A 19,861-nucleotide genomic window follows, 5' to 3' on the forward strand; every position below is an offset into this window, starting at 1 on the left:
CGAAAAGTGTTGCGTGTTGAGCTAGAATAGAAAGGACTATCCTCTAATGCACAAATACATTACAAATACGACGAAAAAGGGATGTAAATGAAACTGTCTGTGTTGAGGTGGAAAACAGTTTTCCCGTTTTTCACTGCGCGTTTGAATTCACCCCAAGCTGTGTAATGCGCATTGCATACTTTACGGCGCAAATACATTTTCAACCCCTGCATAGCAAACTACAGTGCGTCACAATTTGAAGGCGTGATTGTTTTCAAATTTCTTTTTCGAACAAATTTAACACTTTTTAAAGCTTGATAAACTTTCTCTTTTTTTACTTTTAGGAGCGAAATTTAATACAATTAAATAAAAAATAAAACAAGAAACTAATACTATTTAATTTAGTCCAGTACAAATTACATAAGAAAAACTCTTCAGCACATCTTTGTTATTTCTACTATACCATTTTTCTATTATTTCATATTATTTCTTTTTATTAAAACCTTTCGGCAAATATTTTAAGCTTAGCACAAGCGTACTTTCCTTACCATCCTGTGGCGCATTTTCTTTTTGCGTAACCGTAACGTTCCAACGTGCTAGGTTGTTGCTCTCGCATCCTGACCAACCTCACCAAGGGAAACCAAACGGCAGTAACCTCACGGTCTACTTGCAATGTATTCGGTTGGGAATAAAATTAAAAAAATCCAAACGTTACCACTGATAGATGAACATTGGTGGGCCAAACTGCTTGCTTTTGATATTATTTTTAAAATGTTTTTCGTGTCCGTTGTCACCGAGGAGAAAAAAACATTCCGCTTTGCATCACCTATCACAAAAATGCACTTGGTACTTGGTAAGATCGAATGCATTCTTTTAGTTGAAACAATTGAAATTTTCGCACTATGGGATAAAGAGGAAATGAATGGACAAATTAAGGCACCGCTCTTTTGCTACATGTTTTTTTTACTACTAAATCTTTGTGATTATTAATGTTCACTATTTTTGAGCTACTGCTTCAAGCTTTTAGCTTAAGAAATGGATATTAAATATTACTTTTTTATAGAAGTTCTTTGAATGATTAAAGAATGATTACAGCACAGTACTGTATTTGCATAGCAGCAGACATCAAACACTGTACTTGGTATACTAAAGTTTGTTAAAAAATGAAGTTATTTAAGTTACGAGTGGTGTTTATCTTTTGTTTCTCTAACACAAAGAACGAATTAAACGCATTGAACTAGCAAACACAACCACAGCGCAACTGTTGCTTCGATTTGGTTTGTGCTGGTAATTGTGAGACAACGTGTGGTGCACGTTTCTATGACAGAGGCCCAGCGAATGCCGCGAAACCGCGTTCATTCGATTGTTTCCTTTCGCCCCGAGCGCAAGTGTGCACCGTCCGCTGAGCCGAGTGTGAGCGCCCAAGACGCTGCCGTGCGCGCCCTTCGCTCTGTACGCGGACGCCTGCCCCGGTTATCGTTTGTTTCCTTGCCGTGTGTGCTGGTGTGATTTGAATTGCTGTTGGTTCTTCTTGACCGATGTGACATCGTCCGTACTATCTCTAGTGTCTCTGCGCTCGAAGTGGTGCCCGGTGCTGGCAAAGTGTGCGTTATCGGTACCACCCGTCCGTGGTTTTCGGGGGGATGCTTTTCGACCATTTTCAACAACCCACTGGCTGTCCGTCCCGTAGATGTGTGTGGCCTTGAACGGCTCGCCTCCGTTTGCCTTAGTGTCAGCCGGGGGACGCTCGCGGCTATTCCGTTGTTGCTAAGGTGAGATGTGAAATACATAATGCTACCGTACCGAAAGATGCTTCTCACTGGTAACGAAAAAAGGGACAAATGTTCCCGCAACATAAAGCATCACGCGCGGCACGTGGTCGTTGCGTGAATGGTGCGCAAAAGTTGCGTACAAGCGAGTGAGCCGCGTGGCCGCCCGATGTGTGTGCGGCTGTAATTGCGTTTTTTCGTTCGTGTGTTCGAACAGCTGTGGAACAAAAGACGGCGCGACAGTGCCACCCCAAATAAATGGCAGTTGTGTTTGTTGCGTTTGCCCGTGCCCGTCCGTTTGTGTTTGTTGCACAAACGGTTCGTTGTTCGGCCGTGTATGTGTGTGTGTGTGTGTGTGACCAGTTCCCCAAAACGGTGAACTCGTTCGGTGTCGTTTGAACGAGCGCGAGAAAATCACATCAACCAATTCCAACCCCAAAACACACCAACAACAAATAATGCGAACCACCCCCCACCCACAAGAAGCAACATACGAAGAAGAACGGGTGGAGCAACATTAGCGTAAGGAGAAGGGAAGCGGTCAAACATAAAAATATCGAAACGCACTGCGATTCCCCGGTTACACCCGCTCAAAACGTGCGTTGGTGGTTGGCAAACGGCGATCGGGTCTATTCGAGGAAAAATGAGGGATTAGTTTGAAGTTTTTCGCCCGTCAACCAACTAGCCGTCACAAACTGGCGCCAAGCAATGGGCCCAATTGTGCCCCGAAGCCACCCGAAACGTTGAGTTTCGGACGTGCGGTTTGCTCAGAATGACCTCTGCCATTCTACTACGACTGCGTCTGTGTGCGCGCGCGACCGATCGGCCATATTGCCCGTGCTGCTTGTGATCGTTGTTTGATGGGATGAAGATCTGCCTTCAAGGTGAACAATTACGGACGATGGGTGACGGTGATTATTTATATGTTTCCCTTTCAGATTTGCCACCTTTCGGTACATAATTCCGACACTTCCCGCCAGAGTGTTTAAGTGTCATCCATCGTCGGGGGTTTTTTTTTTTTCGTTGAGCCAACGTGTGTGGCTGTGGAAGTGTTTCAATTGGTTTTGATTATTTTTTAATGACCCGGCAATAAACATGCTGGCTTTGTTTGACGTCGTTATTATGGATTTTTTTCCTCTCAAAGTAATAGACCTCACATCCAAGCTGCGTGTAGGCATCGAACTTCAAGCTCAATTCAAATATTCTGACTACAACAATCGTCTACAAGTGGCGGGTTCGGTCGACTTGCGAGATGAAGACATCATATTTATTTTATTTCCACTTACATAACCTCAAAAAAGGCACAAAATCTTCAATAGGAAGAGTGAAAAAGAGCGAGAATCCTAACCTCAATTGCCAACAGCAACAAACGGCACCAAACAAACCCACGTATCCGGCACCATCCATCGGGACAACCAGGCGCATCACGGCGGCTTACCTGTCCACAGTCAGCACCAAACAAAATGGCGTCGAAACTACTAGGCAAATTCTATAATTAGCCCCGCCATAGTTTCCATCTAGGACAGTTAATTTTCTTCCGTAAGCGGGCCGGTGCCATCGCGTCGGTTAGCACGTTATTGCCGATTAGTGTTACAGTGCCGAACAAAAGACGCTTGTGCACGCTTTGCTCTAGTTTCGCTATGTGTCGCTGTGGATTATCTTACAGCGGCGATATATCAACTCTTTTTTTCCTTCCTGGCAGCTCCGTTTTACGGTTCATGCTAGGGGCATCTACCAACCGTCATCATTACTACCCCTTGCTACTGATAAGCCGGTTCTATCGTCTAGTGTGCTGTGGCCTTTTCCTGCCCGGCACGGTTTTCGCGAATCGCTGTGAAACTGTCACCGGGTCGACGTCCAGTCTGCCACCGTGGATACACGGCTTGGTATTTAATTTTATTTTTGCACAGGTGGTCATTGAACTCGACGTTATTTTCACTGCAGCAAGTGAAATATTTCATCTACATTGTCAGGATCCCTCGTGATATATTCTTGCCCTACAACACGGTCAACCTAGAGTCGTTCTAACCACAATGAATAGAAGTGCCTAGTTGCTGCTCAATGAATCCAACGACCTCGTGGACACACTGCGGTGCCTTATCGTTTCGGCCAGGTCGCGGATGTCAGCCTCACTATCAGTCTGCGTTGCTCCGGGTCATCGGTGTGGTTGTACAAGCTTGACCTGGTGCTTTGGCCGGAATCAAGCCGCCGTTCAAAAGTGGCAAGATAACAAGTGTGAAAAGCCCATCTGGTACAGCGTTGGCAAAAATAATGATAATAAAAAAAAATGCCGATTACTTCAAGCGGCATGTGGCGCAACTACGTCAGCCAGACTTTTGGCGAGGCCCCACCACACAGGCAATCATTTATCGCGCAGTGCGATGCTGTCATTAATTAGTAGCGTTAGCGAAAATAATCGCCTAATTGCATCGCCAAATGATAGCGAAGAGCGAGAGCGATACAAACTGCGATAGATGACAAGCCAGTTTTGAGGATCTGATGGGAAGAAGGGAAAAAAAAGGTGCATAAATTAAGGACAAAAGTAGCAGCAATCAGATAAAGTAGGCCGATTTGGTTGAGAGATGAGATACAGCTGAGTTACAGGCCGTGGGGTTTAAATGCATCTTGTACGATTCGTAAACAACCCAGTATGAAGTTTTGCACGCGGGAATCGCCTTAAACTCGCACGACAAGCAGCTGGAAAATCGTTGTTATCTGTAACCACTCATTAGCTCGGGCTGGGGCCCGAGTATTGCAACCGGACACATGTTTCTGTCCCAACACCTATCATTAAACCCCGTTCCCAAGCAGTATCTCTTTGTTCCCGGTGTAACGAAAAAGAAAGTCTCATGCTAGTTCCCGTCCTTTTGTGTTTTTGCTTTTTCTCCCATTAAAACACACCCCGTTCGATATCATCCCGAACTACTGCATGTCATGTTATGTGCAAATTGTAATCGATATAAGCAATTACTGGCTTTTTAATTTATAATACGAGTTTGAGCATCAAAAAATCGCATCGATCAATTCGTATTACAATCGGAAGGAACTCGTAGTTGTACTCGATACGTCTAATGTATTAGCTTCACTCCATCGGCAAGCAGAACATGGAATAATATATTCTATATGCAAATGTGATCTCTTCAGAAGTATCTCCCTAACTCCAGCGGAACTAGAGGCACGCCGCATTTTATTGATGATCATCAGCACCGTGGCGTTGGGGCCAAGCTGCTCCACCATAGGCGGAATAAGTTATGCAAATTAAAGACGTGTGAAGCATGGTGGAAGGGGAGGGGCACATACGAGTGGGATACCGTGTTTCAAGTTTCTACGATCTCTATGGGGACCGGTTCCGGAACGTGACCACAAACGTCACAATGGTACGCGGTGCCGGGTCAGCGAACAAGACGCTTTGACTGCGAGTCACTTGAGCTGCGGGTTTGATTTGTGTGTCTCACATAGACTAATAGCCAACCGGCTGATAAGATGTGCGGCGTCCCAGAGAGTTGTATTGTTTCTTGGTGGACGAATTCGATGAAGTAATGGCGAACGCGCGGAAATGATGGTGGAACGCGACTCCCCAACTGATAAGCCGGACGATGAAGAGAGGGCCCGATACATCAAGATTGTTTCACTCCGACAAATAACAACCCCTGATGAGTCTTCCCGAGTGAGTGTCGGAGGTTTTGTTTGCTTAGTGCAGTAAGAACAATATTTGCTCACTGCAGGATCGGTTTCCTGGTTGATAAAGCGCTAGGGATTTGGGGGATTCCACCATGGAACTTGCAGCTTGAGCGTTCTGCAATCATTTGCTGAATGAATCTGTGTGCAAAAAAGCTAGAACTGACATAATTATGCAGTCACGTTTGCTGATAAGCATTGGTTTCGGTCAAGAGTCTAGACACAAAGAAGGTGCTTAATGACGCGAGGTTTGTCGTTATTCCGTGATGACTTCAATTGTTTAGATTGGCTAAATGCTTCAAGAAATATGAGACCTAAACAAAACGCCCCAGTTTCTTCAGCTATGACAGAGTTCCGACAAACACTGATCTAGATAACACGAGTCTCACAATACCCAAACAGTGGACCTTGGACTTTGATTGCACTTGTCGCACTTAGCGTGAAACTTTAATGCCTTTCGTGGTTCACTATTGCGGACGGAGGCAACAAATGGAGGCAGACAAACAAATTGCAACACACGAACACGGAGACCTCTTTTCGCTTTTGAATCGATCAAAAACCACACGCAACTGCACGTTTTCGTTTCCTCGTTCGATAGGTTTGCAATCGATCGCGAATGCAATCGCCTGACGTTGGAAGCATCCAGCAAAAACCGACGAAAAATGTCGAAGGTCACCGTTTCGCGTAGGTCAGTACAGCACCAGCATTGCACATCATAATCAGAATCATGGCAGGCTTAGCAGCAGGGTGAAATAAAGAATCATGGCACACCGCGATTGCAACTTCCATGACCGTGCACCCGATGAGTCAAGTTCGCCGAAGCATGACAAAAGGGGGGCCCTTTTCAACCCTTCGCCTCGATTGCGATACATGATGTGGCGCGCGTGTTTCGTTGGGAGAAAACGCGAAAATCCAAAACAACATCCTCCACCGAATGGCATTCGATAACAGGCAGGCTCAACAAAAGGAAGCTCACTGGGTTGGTGGTAACTACGACACGACCCGGCAAAACACAACCACAGCGGCTTATTATTAAATCGAACAACTTGCTACTTGTGCGGTACCAGTGGGTTTTAGTTTGTTCGTGATGTTTTGTACAGGGCGGAAATAAATGGCTTACCAGCAAAAATGTTGCTGCGTCCGACAGCGTCCGATCGGTAGTTTTGTGCAGCCCTGCTCGCGCGTTGTGTGCCTTGTCGGTTCGCGTTAATTGTGTGCCACATGGGCACAAGGTGACCTGCTGGTGATTGACCAGGTGGAACGGTACAGACGGTTATACCGTTTATCAGACCGAACAAAGCCCGCCACTGGTGAGGGCGTCGTGTCGTTGCGATTCCATAATTTCTATAGCCTTCAGGCAGGTTGTCTACCAAACGGAAGCTTTATCTTCCTAGTGTCAGCTGATCTAAACACCAGAACAGGTACAGTGACTTTGTGGGATCCTATGTCAATAAAGCCCTGAAGCCTTCTGTCGAAGGAGAATAAAAAAGAACAACAACAGGAGTACATCACTTGAAAGGGAAGGAGATGGCTACCTGTATTTCAACTAGACTACTGTTTGGTGAATATGATTTAAATTCAAGAATCTGAATGACTCTCTGAATCAATGACTCTGAATCTCTGTTCAGAATTTCAGGTTTCAATTCTGTGAAGAATTTCCTTGATATCTTCAAAGACTCAAGATTTTTGAATAACTTGAAATGATCTCAGTTAGTGTCAAAAATTAAAGGAGTTGCATACATCTTAAATACTTAGGCATTCTTGAAACTTCGAAGTTTCATACATCAAAAAACTTCACGGTTCCTCAGAGATTCTTCAAGTCTTAGACACTAACAGTTAACTCGTGATTCGAATGACTCTTCTCAGAATGTTCATGCGTATGACCCTCCGCAGAAATGTAGTAAACAAAACACTAATCTAGACTTAGACCAGAAATGAATTACACACCCACCTGATCATCATGTCGTCAGGCGGACACTGCTAATGTCAACAATTATTGAGAAAGTGTTAAACGATTACGTCGCCGTCGACAAAACAACCAACATTATTAGCTCACTTCCTCAACACAGTCAGATATGGTTGATGATTGTGGAGATGCTTTAGTATAGATTAACCTACTTCTGTGTAGGGTTATCACCCATCAGATCAGCAATTGATACTATATATTGACGTGTACCAGTGCTTACATGCACGTGATGTTACAGATTGTACCTACAAACAAGATCACTCAACTGCATCCGAATACGTCACAAGAGTTTGCTGATCTTAAGTGTGATCATTGCAGCGCCTCGTCGCTACATTCCCAATTGAACTACGCAAAAACAACACCCACCAACTAACCGTCTTCTTCATACATTGCAGATAAATCAGCGTCAATCAAGCCAAACGAGAGCCGCACCATCAAACCAGTAGCTCTGCACAGTACTTATTCTCCCACACAAGAGGTGCCGACGATGCCCCATTAAGGTGGCCAGGAAAAGCCGACTTCCCTCGCAAGTGGTGTAAATTGAAGTAACCTTTTTCCTCGCAAAGTGCCACACAGGCGGGTGAGCCTTGAGCCACACGCAAAGCAACGAAAGTGCCCCGGTGTTCGGGGGAAAGGGGGCCGGTTTCACTTCACACGGTGACCTCTCACCCTCACGAGCGCGCGTTGCATGGATTCGGAAACGGCAACGTCCAGCAGTGCGTCGGTGGTGAGCTACTGTCTCTTTGCGACCGACGCCGGCAACAGCTCGCATAGGACCCGGTCCGGCAGCATTACAATGATGGACGGTATGAGCATGTGGTCACCGATGGATACGAGTTGCATCGGGGACGGTACGGATCACCGTGCCGATCATGGCGGTGATTACTACAACGAGAACAAAGTTACCGTGAACTTCTGTGCGAATGCCATAACGGCCGACAGCGTCGAACAGCTGGTGGTGAAGGAATCGGACTGCCAGATGCAGCTAATGACGAAGCCAACGGAGGTGGCGGTGGTGGTCGAGTAAGTAGAACCCATGGAGCAGGTGTGTGTCATCTCACACAGTGTACTCACTCATCATGCAGAAGTTCGTTCGTTGTTATCTATCGAGAAGTAAACATAGTCATTTGGCAAACATCCCAACAGTTCATCAAGTGGTAGCGCTTGTTTCATCCTCCTGAGCCACGTTAGTCCTCTGATTCATATCTACTATTTACATTTGATGCTGACTGTTATCAGTCGGCGAGCTTCCACCGATAACACTGTACGCACCGCTAGTCAACGTGTATGTTCCTGAGGTTTTTTCGTTCTCACGGAATCAACACGCGCAGATAAAAAGCTCCACACAAAGTCTTACAGCGAAATCAAAGCAGAGGGAATAATCTGGCCGGCTTATGTCCGAACCGTATTGGATCGCGATTAAGTGATTGCCATGAGGGGACAGCGTGTGAACCCAGCATTATAGCGATAAAAACGACAAAGAGACCTTAGTAACAGGCGGGTTCCGTTTTTTGTGGCTTATCGAATCGAATCTACATTCCAAATGGAGATTTCGATGGAATAGTGCTAGGTGTACCCGGTTGGGTCGCCATTAGAGGCAGGTTCATGAAGGCAGGGTCACATTTTCACCACTGGTTTAGATTGACAGCATCGCTAATGGTACACACACAATGGTCACATTCTGCTCTATCTTTAGCACACCGAACAACCGTGTCCGGATGGCGCTGGGTGTCCTGATCCGTCTGATGCTTCCGCTTACGCATGGTGTCGCACGTGGCTGGAAAGGGCTTCGTGGTCTCAGCGTGCTGGCACTGCTCCGGAAGGTTCGCGAAAGCCACGGCCTTTTGACCACACTGTTCGCCGTGGCGGCAAACACCGTTTCGATGAGTCTCTCCTCGGTTCAAGGTAGGTGTATCCACATGACAACAAGGAACAGACAAAAATCAACAACAGGTCTTTGAAAGTAGGGGGAGCATTGCAAGACATTCGTCTGAAAATGTGACCGGCTCGTCTAAAAAGGGACATAAATAAGTTAAAACCCCTTTCGAATCGACATGAGTAAAAGTGTTTGTTACTATATTGGCCAGGTAACACGTGCTAAGGGGAAAGTGATCACGAGGTTCTACGTGCTGTTTAGATGCAGTACGGGGGATTCAAAAGCTAAGTGCTTACAGGTCATGTTTTGCTGCTACTTCCGACACCGTGTCGGATAAATATATATATAGACAGGCAGCGAGTCAATAACCCTTGCTAATAACAACAACCAGCTGGGTACGATCTGTTTACAGACGGCTGTAGTGATGATTGAGTTTAGTAGAATTATTACATTCTATCAACAGGTGAGCCATGTATCATCTGTTGGCAAACGTCCCAAAAATGTCTTCGAAGATATACAAGTCTACTAATGTGGGTAATTCTTAGCAGTGTTGGGAATCGCTAAGTACTGAAGAATGTTAGCGATAGTATCATCTAGAAATGTTGAAGTTAAGGTGGTGATCAACCGTACATAAGGGATAGCAGTAAGTAATAGTAGACAACACATGAGAAAGCTCTTCAAACTATTGCTAATAATATAACGCAGTTCAGAACTACAAGGGAATGTAATTTACCACTTCAAAACACTTGCAGCCACTTCAAGACGCACGGTCTCTTAAACGTTTTCCCCACTAGTTCGTTATCTTATCACAAATTAAAGTCAAATTCCTTGCACTTCGCCAAAGTTACGTTTCCCGAATCGATACCAGTTTATATAAACGTGTTTAATACTTCGGTGCAGTTTGACCGGAACGTTCGAACGGCATCGTAATCATCCGTCTTAGCGTGCGGCTTTCCGTTGGGCGCGGGTCGCATTGATTGCGTAGCGCCCCTCGAATCAATACCAGCCAATAGTTGGGATAAAAATAATTTCCAATCCAATTAGCTTCCCGCCCGACGAGCCAGCGTTCGTAGGGCAGGATCGTGTGCGAATTTCTGGGCGCTGGTTTTCTTTGCGAGCTCTCGACCATTCGCGTTCGTACCGTTGATCGGTTATGGTTCTGTTCTCGACGATGACGGTGGTTTCGCTCGGCGGTGTGGACGATGCGTGGGCATCGTTCGATACCATCGGCGGCCAGCAACTGTCATCCTGCCTTACCTGGATTCTGTTCCTCGTTCTAGTGGCGCACCGGATCGATCCGCTCCTGCGGGTGATCAAGCTGCGGAAGGATTCCACCACATCGCCAACGCTCGCCATCAAAGCGGGTGGAATCCCGGAGGCACCAGCCGTACCCAGCGCGCAGCTAGCGACGGTACGTGTACCACGCCATCTACCGGACCGGTGTGTCGATTTGGTGGTGCTCGCGGAACCACCGCCGGGCGTACCGATCCGTGCGGATATAGTGCTCATACACGGACTGCACGGTTCGCTCGTCAACACCTGGAAGCAGGGCCTGTGGAATAGTGAGGGCCGTCTGGTGAACTTCGAGCGACCACCGAAGCCACCGCTAAGGCCACCGAAAAGGCAACGCCACTCACGGGCAAACTTGTTCGCTCCACCACACGTATCGAAGCGGCCCAAGTACGATTGCTCCAACGCGGATGGACTGGAGCAGCACCACAGCTACATCGAACCGAACAGCCCGTTCGACGAGTCTCGGTCCACTTCGTACGAGTTTGCTCACCGGCGCTATACGTACGAATGTGGAGAACCGGACGAGGTACACTTTGCGGACGATGTAGAGTACAGCTTTCCCACCTTCCGGTTGCGCATTGAACAGGAGCCTGGTCAGAAGACATCCACCATCGATGAGGGAACGCCAACGGCTGCTGCTGGTGGGAAGCGGAAGCTGCCGAAACCCACGAAGGATGCAAATTGGTCGCCGTGTTGGCCGGGTGATTGGCTCCCGCTGGATTGTCCGGGGGTGCGTGTGATCGCCGTCAACTATACCACCGATCCGTACCTTTGGCGACCGGTTTGGATCACTAAAAGGAATCGGTAAGAGTCAAGACACTCACCAAGCAGCAGTGTGAATATCCCCAATATCTGATCTTCCAAACTTCTTCTCTGATTGCAGATCTAGTCTGGTTGATCGTGCTCGGGAAATGAGTGATCTACTGATAGCCAAAGGTGTTGGCCGAGGTCATCCGATCGTTTGGGTTGGTCACTCGAAAGGTGGCATCTTCATCAAGCAGATCCTGGTGGATGCGTGGGAAAGTGGTCGTCCAGCGGCAGAACCGCTGTGGCGTTCCTCGCGCGGCACTTTCTTCTATTCCGTACCGCACCGGGGATCACCACTGGCGGACTTCAATTTGCCACTGTTGCGCCAATCGGTGGAATTGCTGGAAATACAGAAAAGTGAGTACAGAGAGACGAGATCTTCCTTGGTGCAGTTGGATGGTTACTCAATGCGTTGTCTTTTTTCAGATTGTTCCAGTATTCTGGAGCTGCACAGTCGCTTCGTAGCCCTGTACCACAGTGGCCAGTTGAAGATAGACGTGTTTAGCTTCGTCGAAACGGCCTTGACGCTCATGTCCGTACTGTACCTGCGCATAGTCGGGATTGATTCTGCTGGTAGGTAGTGGGGTAAACTAGTGTATTGTGTCTAATGAATCTTTTGAAAGAGAGTCATTCTCATGAATCTTTAGCGAGGAGTCATTTAAATCAGAAAGACTCATGAATCCTTAGATCATGTCCCTTGGAAGCCTTAGGCGAAATGGTATTTGGGTCTAATTATTACAGGCCAGATAGAGATTCAGATTCTTTTATTGAGTTCTAATGCACACTAATAACTCAAGAATCTTACTCTTCCACCAGATCCCGGCATCGGTGAAGTCTGTGGAGTGCATCTGGACCATCGGGAAATATGCAAACCCCGCAGCCGCAACTGCATCCTCTACACCGAGTTGGTCAAAATGATTAACCGTGTGAGTTGAAGCCAAAGACAACGTGATATGGGAGACCAGTACAGCAAAGCGAGCAGTCTGCTATGTACATAACAACTAGACAGTGTAAGATCGTGAATAATGCTACAGTCGTACCGGAGATGGAAACAGGCAGGCGGGAGAGCCGCTTTGTGAAAGCGGTTCAATATTTGTTTTAAAATATGTTTCCACTTTAACGCGTTTGCTACAAACGACCAGTCCAGTTACCATAAGAAGCGTACAACAAGTAACGGTGGACGGTAATGTACGCTAGCTTCAAAAATGGCCACTGAACTACCACCGAGCGGTTAAGACAACTTACTGGTAGACACGATAGTGTACGATTCGAGATTAGATGGCTCAACGGGCGCAGTTTTACATATTTGTTTAAGCAATATTTTTCGTTATGTTCTTACGTTAAGCATGTTTGTTCCGTTTTGTCTTATGTGACATTATTTTAAGCACGCAAAGTCTAACTTTCTCGCCATCGGAACGTTGCAGTTGGAGCGAAACAACGCAACAACGGGCAACAGTTTCACAATTCACAACCCCGTACGGACATGTGTTTAGCTTCCCTCAAAGTTATGTTGTGATGCTGGCCAAGCTGGCGCGAAGAAAATTTCAAGTAAAGGGAATACTACTACTTTGTGATAATCGGTGAAGAAGAAGCAGTATAGTGTAGCTTCCGGAGTGCGCTTTTGTAGTGCGTTTCTAGTGATATGGGGACACACTTCTCACGTAATAAATATTCGATCGATGGATCTGCATTCCACGATTAGCGATAAAATAGAATGCTTGTTCGTTTCGTTTTCTCCGAAAATAAACGTGTATGAGCTCTCACATCATCTTGTTGAATGTTAAATAAGGATTTACTTTAAAGGTTGAATATCCTAACAGCTAAGCTTGAACATATTTCAACAACAGTAACATTTGCTTAAATTTGTTCAGTTTCATTTTATTATTAAATACTTTCTCGGTGTAAATATGCTTCGTAACAGTTCCATAAACTATGCAGAAACAATAAATAAATAACGGAACTACAAAATGTGTTTCGCGCTAGGTCTAAATTACACAAACATTAAATAACTTTTAAAAAAGATCACTTCTTTACATCGAAACAAATGCGATGTCGTTGTCAACGGTTGAACGGAGTTTTGTGGTAACTTCAGCTTTGGAACCAATTCAGATAAACACATTCATCAACTGTTCAAACTGTTTCAGCTGTGTGTACAGTACCGACAGGGCGGACGATGATGAACTGCTGCTCTTCTTGGTACCGTGGAAAATATGCTGTTGCTGCTGGTGTGCGATGGTTGTAGCTTCCTTGGCTGCCGGTATCTTCGCACTATCCACCCCATTGTGGCGCATCGCATCCTGGATGGCACCGACCAGCCGCTGGTAAAGGAACGATTGCCGGCAGATGGGTTTGCTGAGATTCAGATGGTCCTCGCTGGTGAGATAGAAATCGCCCGCATCGATACGGGCGGAGCTTTCCGGCACGACGTGAATGGCAAGCTTGAACGAGGTAAGCACGGTTGGTCGACCCTCGCAGAGGGTGATGATTTCAGGCTTGCGTGGTCCCAACCCGTCGACCGCCCGCAGGAACGTTTTGTTTAGATGCAACAGCTGGGTGGAATTTTCTTCCAGCTCCTGAACCTCTACCGAGGGCCAAACCAGGGCCGATGTGTGCTGCTTTAGCTTGGCCACGCCACTGCCCCGATGGGGCGTACCGAGAAACATGACGACGCGCGAATTCTCGGCAAGGCGGCGCACCTTGGGATTGGGACTCTCCAGTGCCTGCACCATGATGCTCTTGATCAGCAGACCGCCCATCGAATGGCCGACCCAGATGATGGGCCGATCCTGCCCTACGTCCGAGGTTGCCAGCTTTTCCAGAAATTCTGCCGCACGCTTCTGCAGCTTGCCGTCGTACTTCTCGCACGGACAGCCTGTCGCGGACCACTGCGAGAGGGAGGAATCGTAGTCGAGCCCCAGCACGCGTATGCTCGGGAAGTCTTTCGGAAGCCACTCCATTGGCCAGCAGAACGATCGCTGACCGGATTCGAGTGGTTCCTGTAGCCAACTTTCTCCCGACACGCTGCATGCCGTTCCGTCAGCGGTTGCCGAGGGTTTGCCTGCCCGGACGTCCTCATCCGCCTTCAGTGGCACATCCGGATAGACCACGGTCCAGTCCGAGCCGAGTGGTTCTTCCTGTTGCAGTGCTTCAATTAGCTCTTTGGTATCGGTGTCACTGATCGATGCATCGCGCGGTACGGCTGTGGTTGATTCCTGGAACGTAAGCAGTTCATCTCTGTACGGTGCAATGCCCTCTGGAAAGGGAAAGTAAAGGAAGACACATTAAACAATTGCTCAAGATCACACAGTTGACAGGCAACCCCAGTTTGAATTTGACTACCATCTCGCAAGATGAAATATTTCCAGTATATTCGGAGGGGATTTTCGTGAATATGTGCAGTTCAAGCTCAATTTTCGATCAAGCACATTTACAAAACGTCCATTTCTTTTTACGAAAGTGTTCAGCAAGCGAGTATATGATATTAAGGACTAGTAATGTAAAACACACAACAATGAACGAACGATAGGAAAAAAAAGAAAGGAAGAGCGTAGCACAGTTCGCTTACGCTTACCTTCGGCTTCCACGGCGTCTTCCTCAAAGGAGGATTTTTTGGCGGACCAACTTTTGTACCAGCGGGCGGAAGCAGCCGAGCCTCTCCGTTCGTGGTCCGTGGTTGTGTTTGTCCATTTCGCGCGGGTCAATGGTAAATCGTCCAATGGTGGTTGCAGTGCAATGTCGGTGGTGGAGGGAGACGATGTGGACACTAAATGAACGTCTTTATGTTTCTTACCTAGTAGACTGGCGGCCTGCGGTTTGAGATCCTTCTGACGCCAGGTGACAAATACTCCACCTAATAAAATGAAGAAAGAAAACAATAAATTGTGAGTGATTTTTGTTTATACAATCTTCTAACAAACGGAAGGACCTGCTGCCTACCTAATAATCCGTGGATGAACACCACGTCGACGGCTGGTTTGGCTTGCTGGCGACCGCGCGGATGCAATGGATACACTTTCGGCGCGTACCGGAAACCGTTCGGATCGTCCTGATCGAGGTTTTCCAGCGTCAGATCGGCCGTTACCTGCATACGCATGTCCACGTCTCGCTTCCACCGTGCCAGTATGCCGATCCATCCGCTGGCATAGAACTCGTAACCCAAACCTTCGCACGCGGACAAGTTCCCCACGAGCCTGCTTATGAGCAGCTTCATGTCGATATCACCACGGAACAACTTCTCCGCTTCGAGCAGCATCAGCAACCCACCGGAATTGACTATTTGCCGGCAGTGCTCTCTCCCTTCCGGTCCGACCAGCCCGGTCAGGTGTATCAGTGCGCTGAGCGACTGTTTAAGCTGGTCGTACTCGAACCGGGAAGGAGACATCTGGTACGTCACCTCATCACCGTCCGGTTCGCGAATGTGTGCGGAACTGCCGAATGTTTGCTCCAGCGCATAGGCGGCACATTTGTGCGGTGACAAAAGCTCTAGCAGTGATTTCATATCGACCAGCACCTCGCGCATCTCCTTCTCGACGCCATACTGACGCGGTGGCAGGAACCATCGGGTGTCACAGTTCGACCGAGCTAGTGAGATCGCTGTCCGGTAATCGCACAGCTGAGCCAGATGCTGAAAGTCCCAATCTGATCAAAAAGATTCGAAAAATTAGTGAGTGACCCAAGAAAGCCGATATATTGACGATTGCTAACCTTTTAAATGATCGATCTGTGCAAGCTGATGGATGGCCTTTAGACGCTCGGCTTGATCGCCCTGCTGGGCGATCCGGAGCAACCTCCAGGCGACGGAATGCTTCAGCGCTTTCCACCATTTCTCGAATGGCTGTACGACGATGTTCAGCAGCCGGTGCTGATTCTCCGCATCGAGAGCACGCTCGCGCAGCGACTGCCGGTAGATATGATGCTTGATGTAGATGTAGTCCGGTCGCTTCCGGTCAATGTCTAGCACACGTGTGTCGACCAACGAGGAAAGGGCTGCGTACGTCCGGTATGCTTCATAGCTCAATACTCCCAACCTAAAAATAGATCGATCGAGGGGCACACATTTAGCAATAGGGCCAGACCACAGTCGCCTCGTCACATCTCGTCGTAAACAATAACAACGTGCGCGCCAAACATGGGTGGGGTGGGGGGAAAATGCGCAACTCTAACTCTGATACGCAATTCGTACATTCCGCGCTTATGTAGTCGGCGCCTGCTCAAGGACACGTTTATGGTGGCGTGATATGTCTCTCTGGGGGGTGTGTCTTAGGTGCTAGCGAACTTGAAAAACAGCAGAGATACTTACAGTGACGCTACGCCACAGCCAGAAAACAATTTGGTACACTTTTTGTACTCGATTTGCATTTTCTATTGCTTCGGCCTGTTTATCACAATAATTTGTCCACCGGTTTTGCACTATTCTCGTCCACACCCGTCCACGTTTTAACTGTGTGTAAATTTTTGTTATCACTATCTTTTTAGTAAACTTATGATTTGATTTTCCTTTTCTACGTCGCTGTCGTTTTCAACGTCTGTGGCACAGTGCGATGCTCTCGCCTACTGTGCTTCGGTTGCACAAATCCACTCCGTGCTCAGGGCGCGTACTAAATTAAGCATACACCACCACCACTCGGCACCAATAAAATGGGAAAAGGCACTGGCTGTAACTGCTGGCAGGGGTTACACTCGTTCACTGACACGTCGTTTGTTGCAATATTCACAAAAAAAACGTTTGCTTAAAATCACACCAACTTGTTATCCGTTGCTTGAAATAGTTCTGCCGTGTCTCTTTTGCCTGTTTATAGTCTGTTCACTTTAAAGTCTGTAGTTGGGGGCACGACCTCACTGGCTAGTGGGATGCCTTGGTGCTTCGCGTATATCTGTTCTGTTTGCTGGTGAGTCTGAGACTAAATTTCTAGCGCCTGGGATGGTCCTACTTAACGACTTCGCGATGTCGTCAACAACATCCGATAATAACAACAACATCACGCCATACGATTAGACACACACATGCATGCGGGCCGCTCTACGTAAATAACACTCCCCAAACAACAGCAAGTGAATTTGTGAATCATGTACGGATTACCGTCAACACCGTTTGAAGGAAAATACAAACGCGAACGTAAACATCAACAGCAATACGATAAACCAATCTTCTAAGTGTTTTCATCAGGAAAATAATCGACTGGACTATTTAAAAACTATTACCAAACGAAATTGAAACCCACTAGCAGCCAAAAGCTAACTTTCATGGAGACACACAATGCGGAGAGAATTTCGAAGAAAAGAGAATGGATGAAAGAGAGAGCAAAACAAAACAGAGCAAGTACGAATTTAGGCGAAAGCAATTCGAGAGAGTTTTCGTATGGTTCTCATTTTCAAGCAAATTCGAAAATGCACAGTGAGCTAATCATTCGGTTTGAATTTTAAATAAGTGAGCAATTTGAATCATTGGGAAATTATTGTTGTTCAATCTAGAGTTTTTGAAGCCTTGGTTCTCTGGCAGGTTTAAAGATCGTGCGTTTAATAAAATGACGTGGGGCGCTCATCTCCAGCTGATCAGATCTCATGTTTTCCAAAATTTGAATGATACTCTCTGATCCTGCAGGGCTGTGGCGATACAGTCAAATACAGAAAAGACGTAGAGCAAAGAACAACTAAAGACGTCTTGCAACAAAACTGATATCACCGACACTCGCACGATGGCATAACCATCGATATCAAATATGACTCAAACCCTCGAACACATGGAAAACAGATGGAAATACGGCCGAATATAGCCATAACGAGGTGCCTTTTCAAGGTTTGAAGAAGGAAATGGGTCCTAGCTAATGTGAGTTTTGTCACAGCTTAAATTATCATTAATTATTAGGGAGTATGCACAGTGATGACAGAACGTATCTCACAACAACCCGGGAATGCCGATCGTGGACTTGAAGATATATTTTGGGTCTTTTCTTAACGGCTTATTTTAATGTATATTACTTCGAACGCCACTTGACAGTAATTTCGAATAATTCGAAAATGCATCTCAGTTTCGAGCATCGCGGTCTCTCTTCGGCCAACTTCGGCTCTTGCGTTTATTCCTACGATTCCCGAGTTGAGTTCTACACATCGCATTCAGTGCAGACAAGGCACGAAAATAAGGTCTTTTTCGGTCAGAGGGTGAGAATTTTTTACTTCAGTGCGGTGAAACGAATAAAAAACGCAATAACAAGTGTTCTAATGTGGGGATAGTGGAAAACCCCGCATGATAAAGTGCGAATAGAAGGTTTAAAACAGTGGGGGAATGGTGAAAATTACACCATTGCACACCTACGGGGCGTTTTGATGAGCAAGGTGGATATTGTGCTCGCTCTTATGGAGCGGAATAAAACATTCGGTACGGACACGAATGAATCGCTTCTCAGGACTGCGTTTTACTGAAAATTGTTGGGAAATTGGACGGCGCATACAACTGCTTAAATGAACCGAAAGTATAAAGCAGCAAAGTTAAAAATTTGCACAGTTTTCTCTTGCGATTGCGGTGGTGTGTGTGTGTGTGTTGAATTTCCTGTACAGCATATTTTTCTGTGCCTGCGAACCCGTGTGCGTACAATCGGTTGAAATGGGGTACCGTTTGTTTTCCCCCACTCTGGTGTATTTCTGCTTGCAGATTCCAAAAGTCTAGTGCGTTTGCGGTCGTGTGTGTGCGTGCGGTGTCTACTGCTACGAAGCAAGTGCGTGAAAGAGCGAAAGAGAAAGGGAGAGAGAGCGAATACGGGTGTGCTGAGAGCGAAAATGAATGAATGAGTTCGATCGCACATCTTGCGCTTGTGGTGGCGCGTACACACATATGCGGCGGGGATAATGGGTGGAATGCATTCGCATAGTAGTAGTGTAACGTCAGCCAGGCAAACAAACAACGTCGTCGTCAACTATTGCGTTTGCACGGGATGACGGAATAGAAACTACTGCGACGCAGACAAGTGGTGTGTAGCGTTGCCGTCTTCGTGGCAAAATGTTTACGACAAATAGGAATTAAAAGCGTACGTGTGGGGACTGGATGGAGTGTAAATGTTTTTGTTGGTTTTCTACGGTTTAAGCAATACGAAAGTGTGTTTAAAACAGTGAACAGAAGTCACAGGATCGGAATTGGTGGCTTCTTTGGTGTGTTCGATCGATTAAACAACCCGCATAGAAGGGTTTATGAGTTTTCCCCTGCTTTCGTCCATCGTATTGGTTCTATTGTGTTGTGGTGATGTGAAATAAAGGCACTTAGTGCAAACAATGTGAATTCAAATTTATCTAAAGTTAAAACCCTTTCTTTTATGGTGGTCCTTCCGACAACATGATTTAGTATTTGTTTCTCGTTGAAAAATCAAATTAAAAACCCTGATATATGACCACCCGGGGTAAAAGATTAGAAATTTACTACTCAAGCAGTTCGTGAATGCAATTCTTCCTCGGTGCATTATTATTCGCCTTCGCACCCGACCGGTTCCACCTTGTCGGTTGCGC

At 46.6% G+C, this 19,861-nt stretch overlaps 2 protein-coding genes across 2 annotated transcripts; one reads left to right on the forward strand and one right to left on the reverse strand.

The window, feature by feature from the left end:
- The first annotated feature begins 1,370 nt into the window (after positions 1-1,370).
- Positions 1,371-13,068, forward strand: LOC128304160 (uncharacterized). The gene is made up of 7 exons (XM_053041316.1): positions 1,371-1,751; positions 7,788-8,415; positions 9,089-9,297; positions 10,549-11,365; positions 11,445-11,725; positions 11,795-11,941; positions 12,185-13,068. Exons 2-7 carry the CDS (start codon positions 8,081-8,083, stop codon positions 12,301-12,303), a joined length of 1,908 nt encoding a protein of 635 aa, XP_052897276.1. The 5' UTR covers positions 1,371-1,751; positions 7,788-8,080; the 3' UTR covers positions 12,304-13,068.
- Positions 13,069-13,231: 163 nt separating this feature from the next.
- LOC128309553 (protein SERAC1) lies at positions 13,232-17,385 on the reverse strand. The gene is made up of 5 exons (XM_053045975.1): positions 16,668-17,385; positions 16,073-16,395; positions 15,305-16,006; positions 14,940-15,218; positions 13,232-14,621 (listed from the first exon to the last, which is right to left on the reverse strand). The coding sequence occupies exons 1-5, from the start codon at positions 16,724-16,726 to the stop codon at positions 13,474-13,476; spliced, it is 2,511 nt and encodes an 836-aa protein (XP_052901935.1). The 5' UTR covers positions 16,727-17,385; the 3' UTR covers positions 13,232-13,473.
- Positions 17,386-19,861: the final 2,476 nt, after the last annotated feature.

Source organism: Anopheles moucheti, chromosome 2 (assembly GCF_943734755.1).
Source record: "Anopheles moucheti chromosome 2, idAnoMoucSN_F20_07, whole genome shotgun sequence".
NCBI lineage: Eukaryota > Metazoa > Arthropoda > Insecta > Diptera > Culicidae > Anopheles > Anopheles moucheti.

Excerpts from the sequence above, each read along its gene's own strand:
- LOC128304160 (XM_053041316.1), top strand. The coding sequence starts at position 8,081 with ATGGATTCGGAAACGGCAACGTCCAGCAGTGCGTCGGTGGTGAGCTAC. Across the intron at positions 11,366-11,444 it reads TGGATCACTAAAAGGAATCG|ATCTAGTCTGGTTGATCGTG; the intron begins GTAAGAGTCAAG and ends CTCTGATTGCAG. Across the intron at positions 11,726-11,794 it reads ATTGCTGGAAATACAGAAAA|ATTGTTCCAGTATTCTGGAG; the intron begins GTGAGTACAGAG and ends GTCTTTTTTCAG.
- LOC128309553 (XM_053045975.1), bottom strand. The coding sequence starts at position 16,726 with ATGCAAATCGAGTACAAAAAGTGTACCAAATTGTTTTCTGGCTGTGGC. Across the intron at positions 16,007-16,072 it reads ACAGATCGATCATTTAAAAG|ATTGGGACTTTCAGCATCTG; the intron begins GTTAGCAATCGT and ends CTTTTTGATCAG. Across the intron at positions 14,622-14,939 it reads AGACGCCGTGGAAGCCGAAG|AGGGCATTGCACCGTACAGA; the intron begins GTAAGCGTAAGC and ends TTCCCTTTCCAG.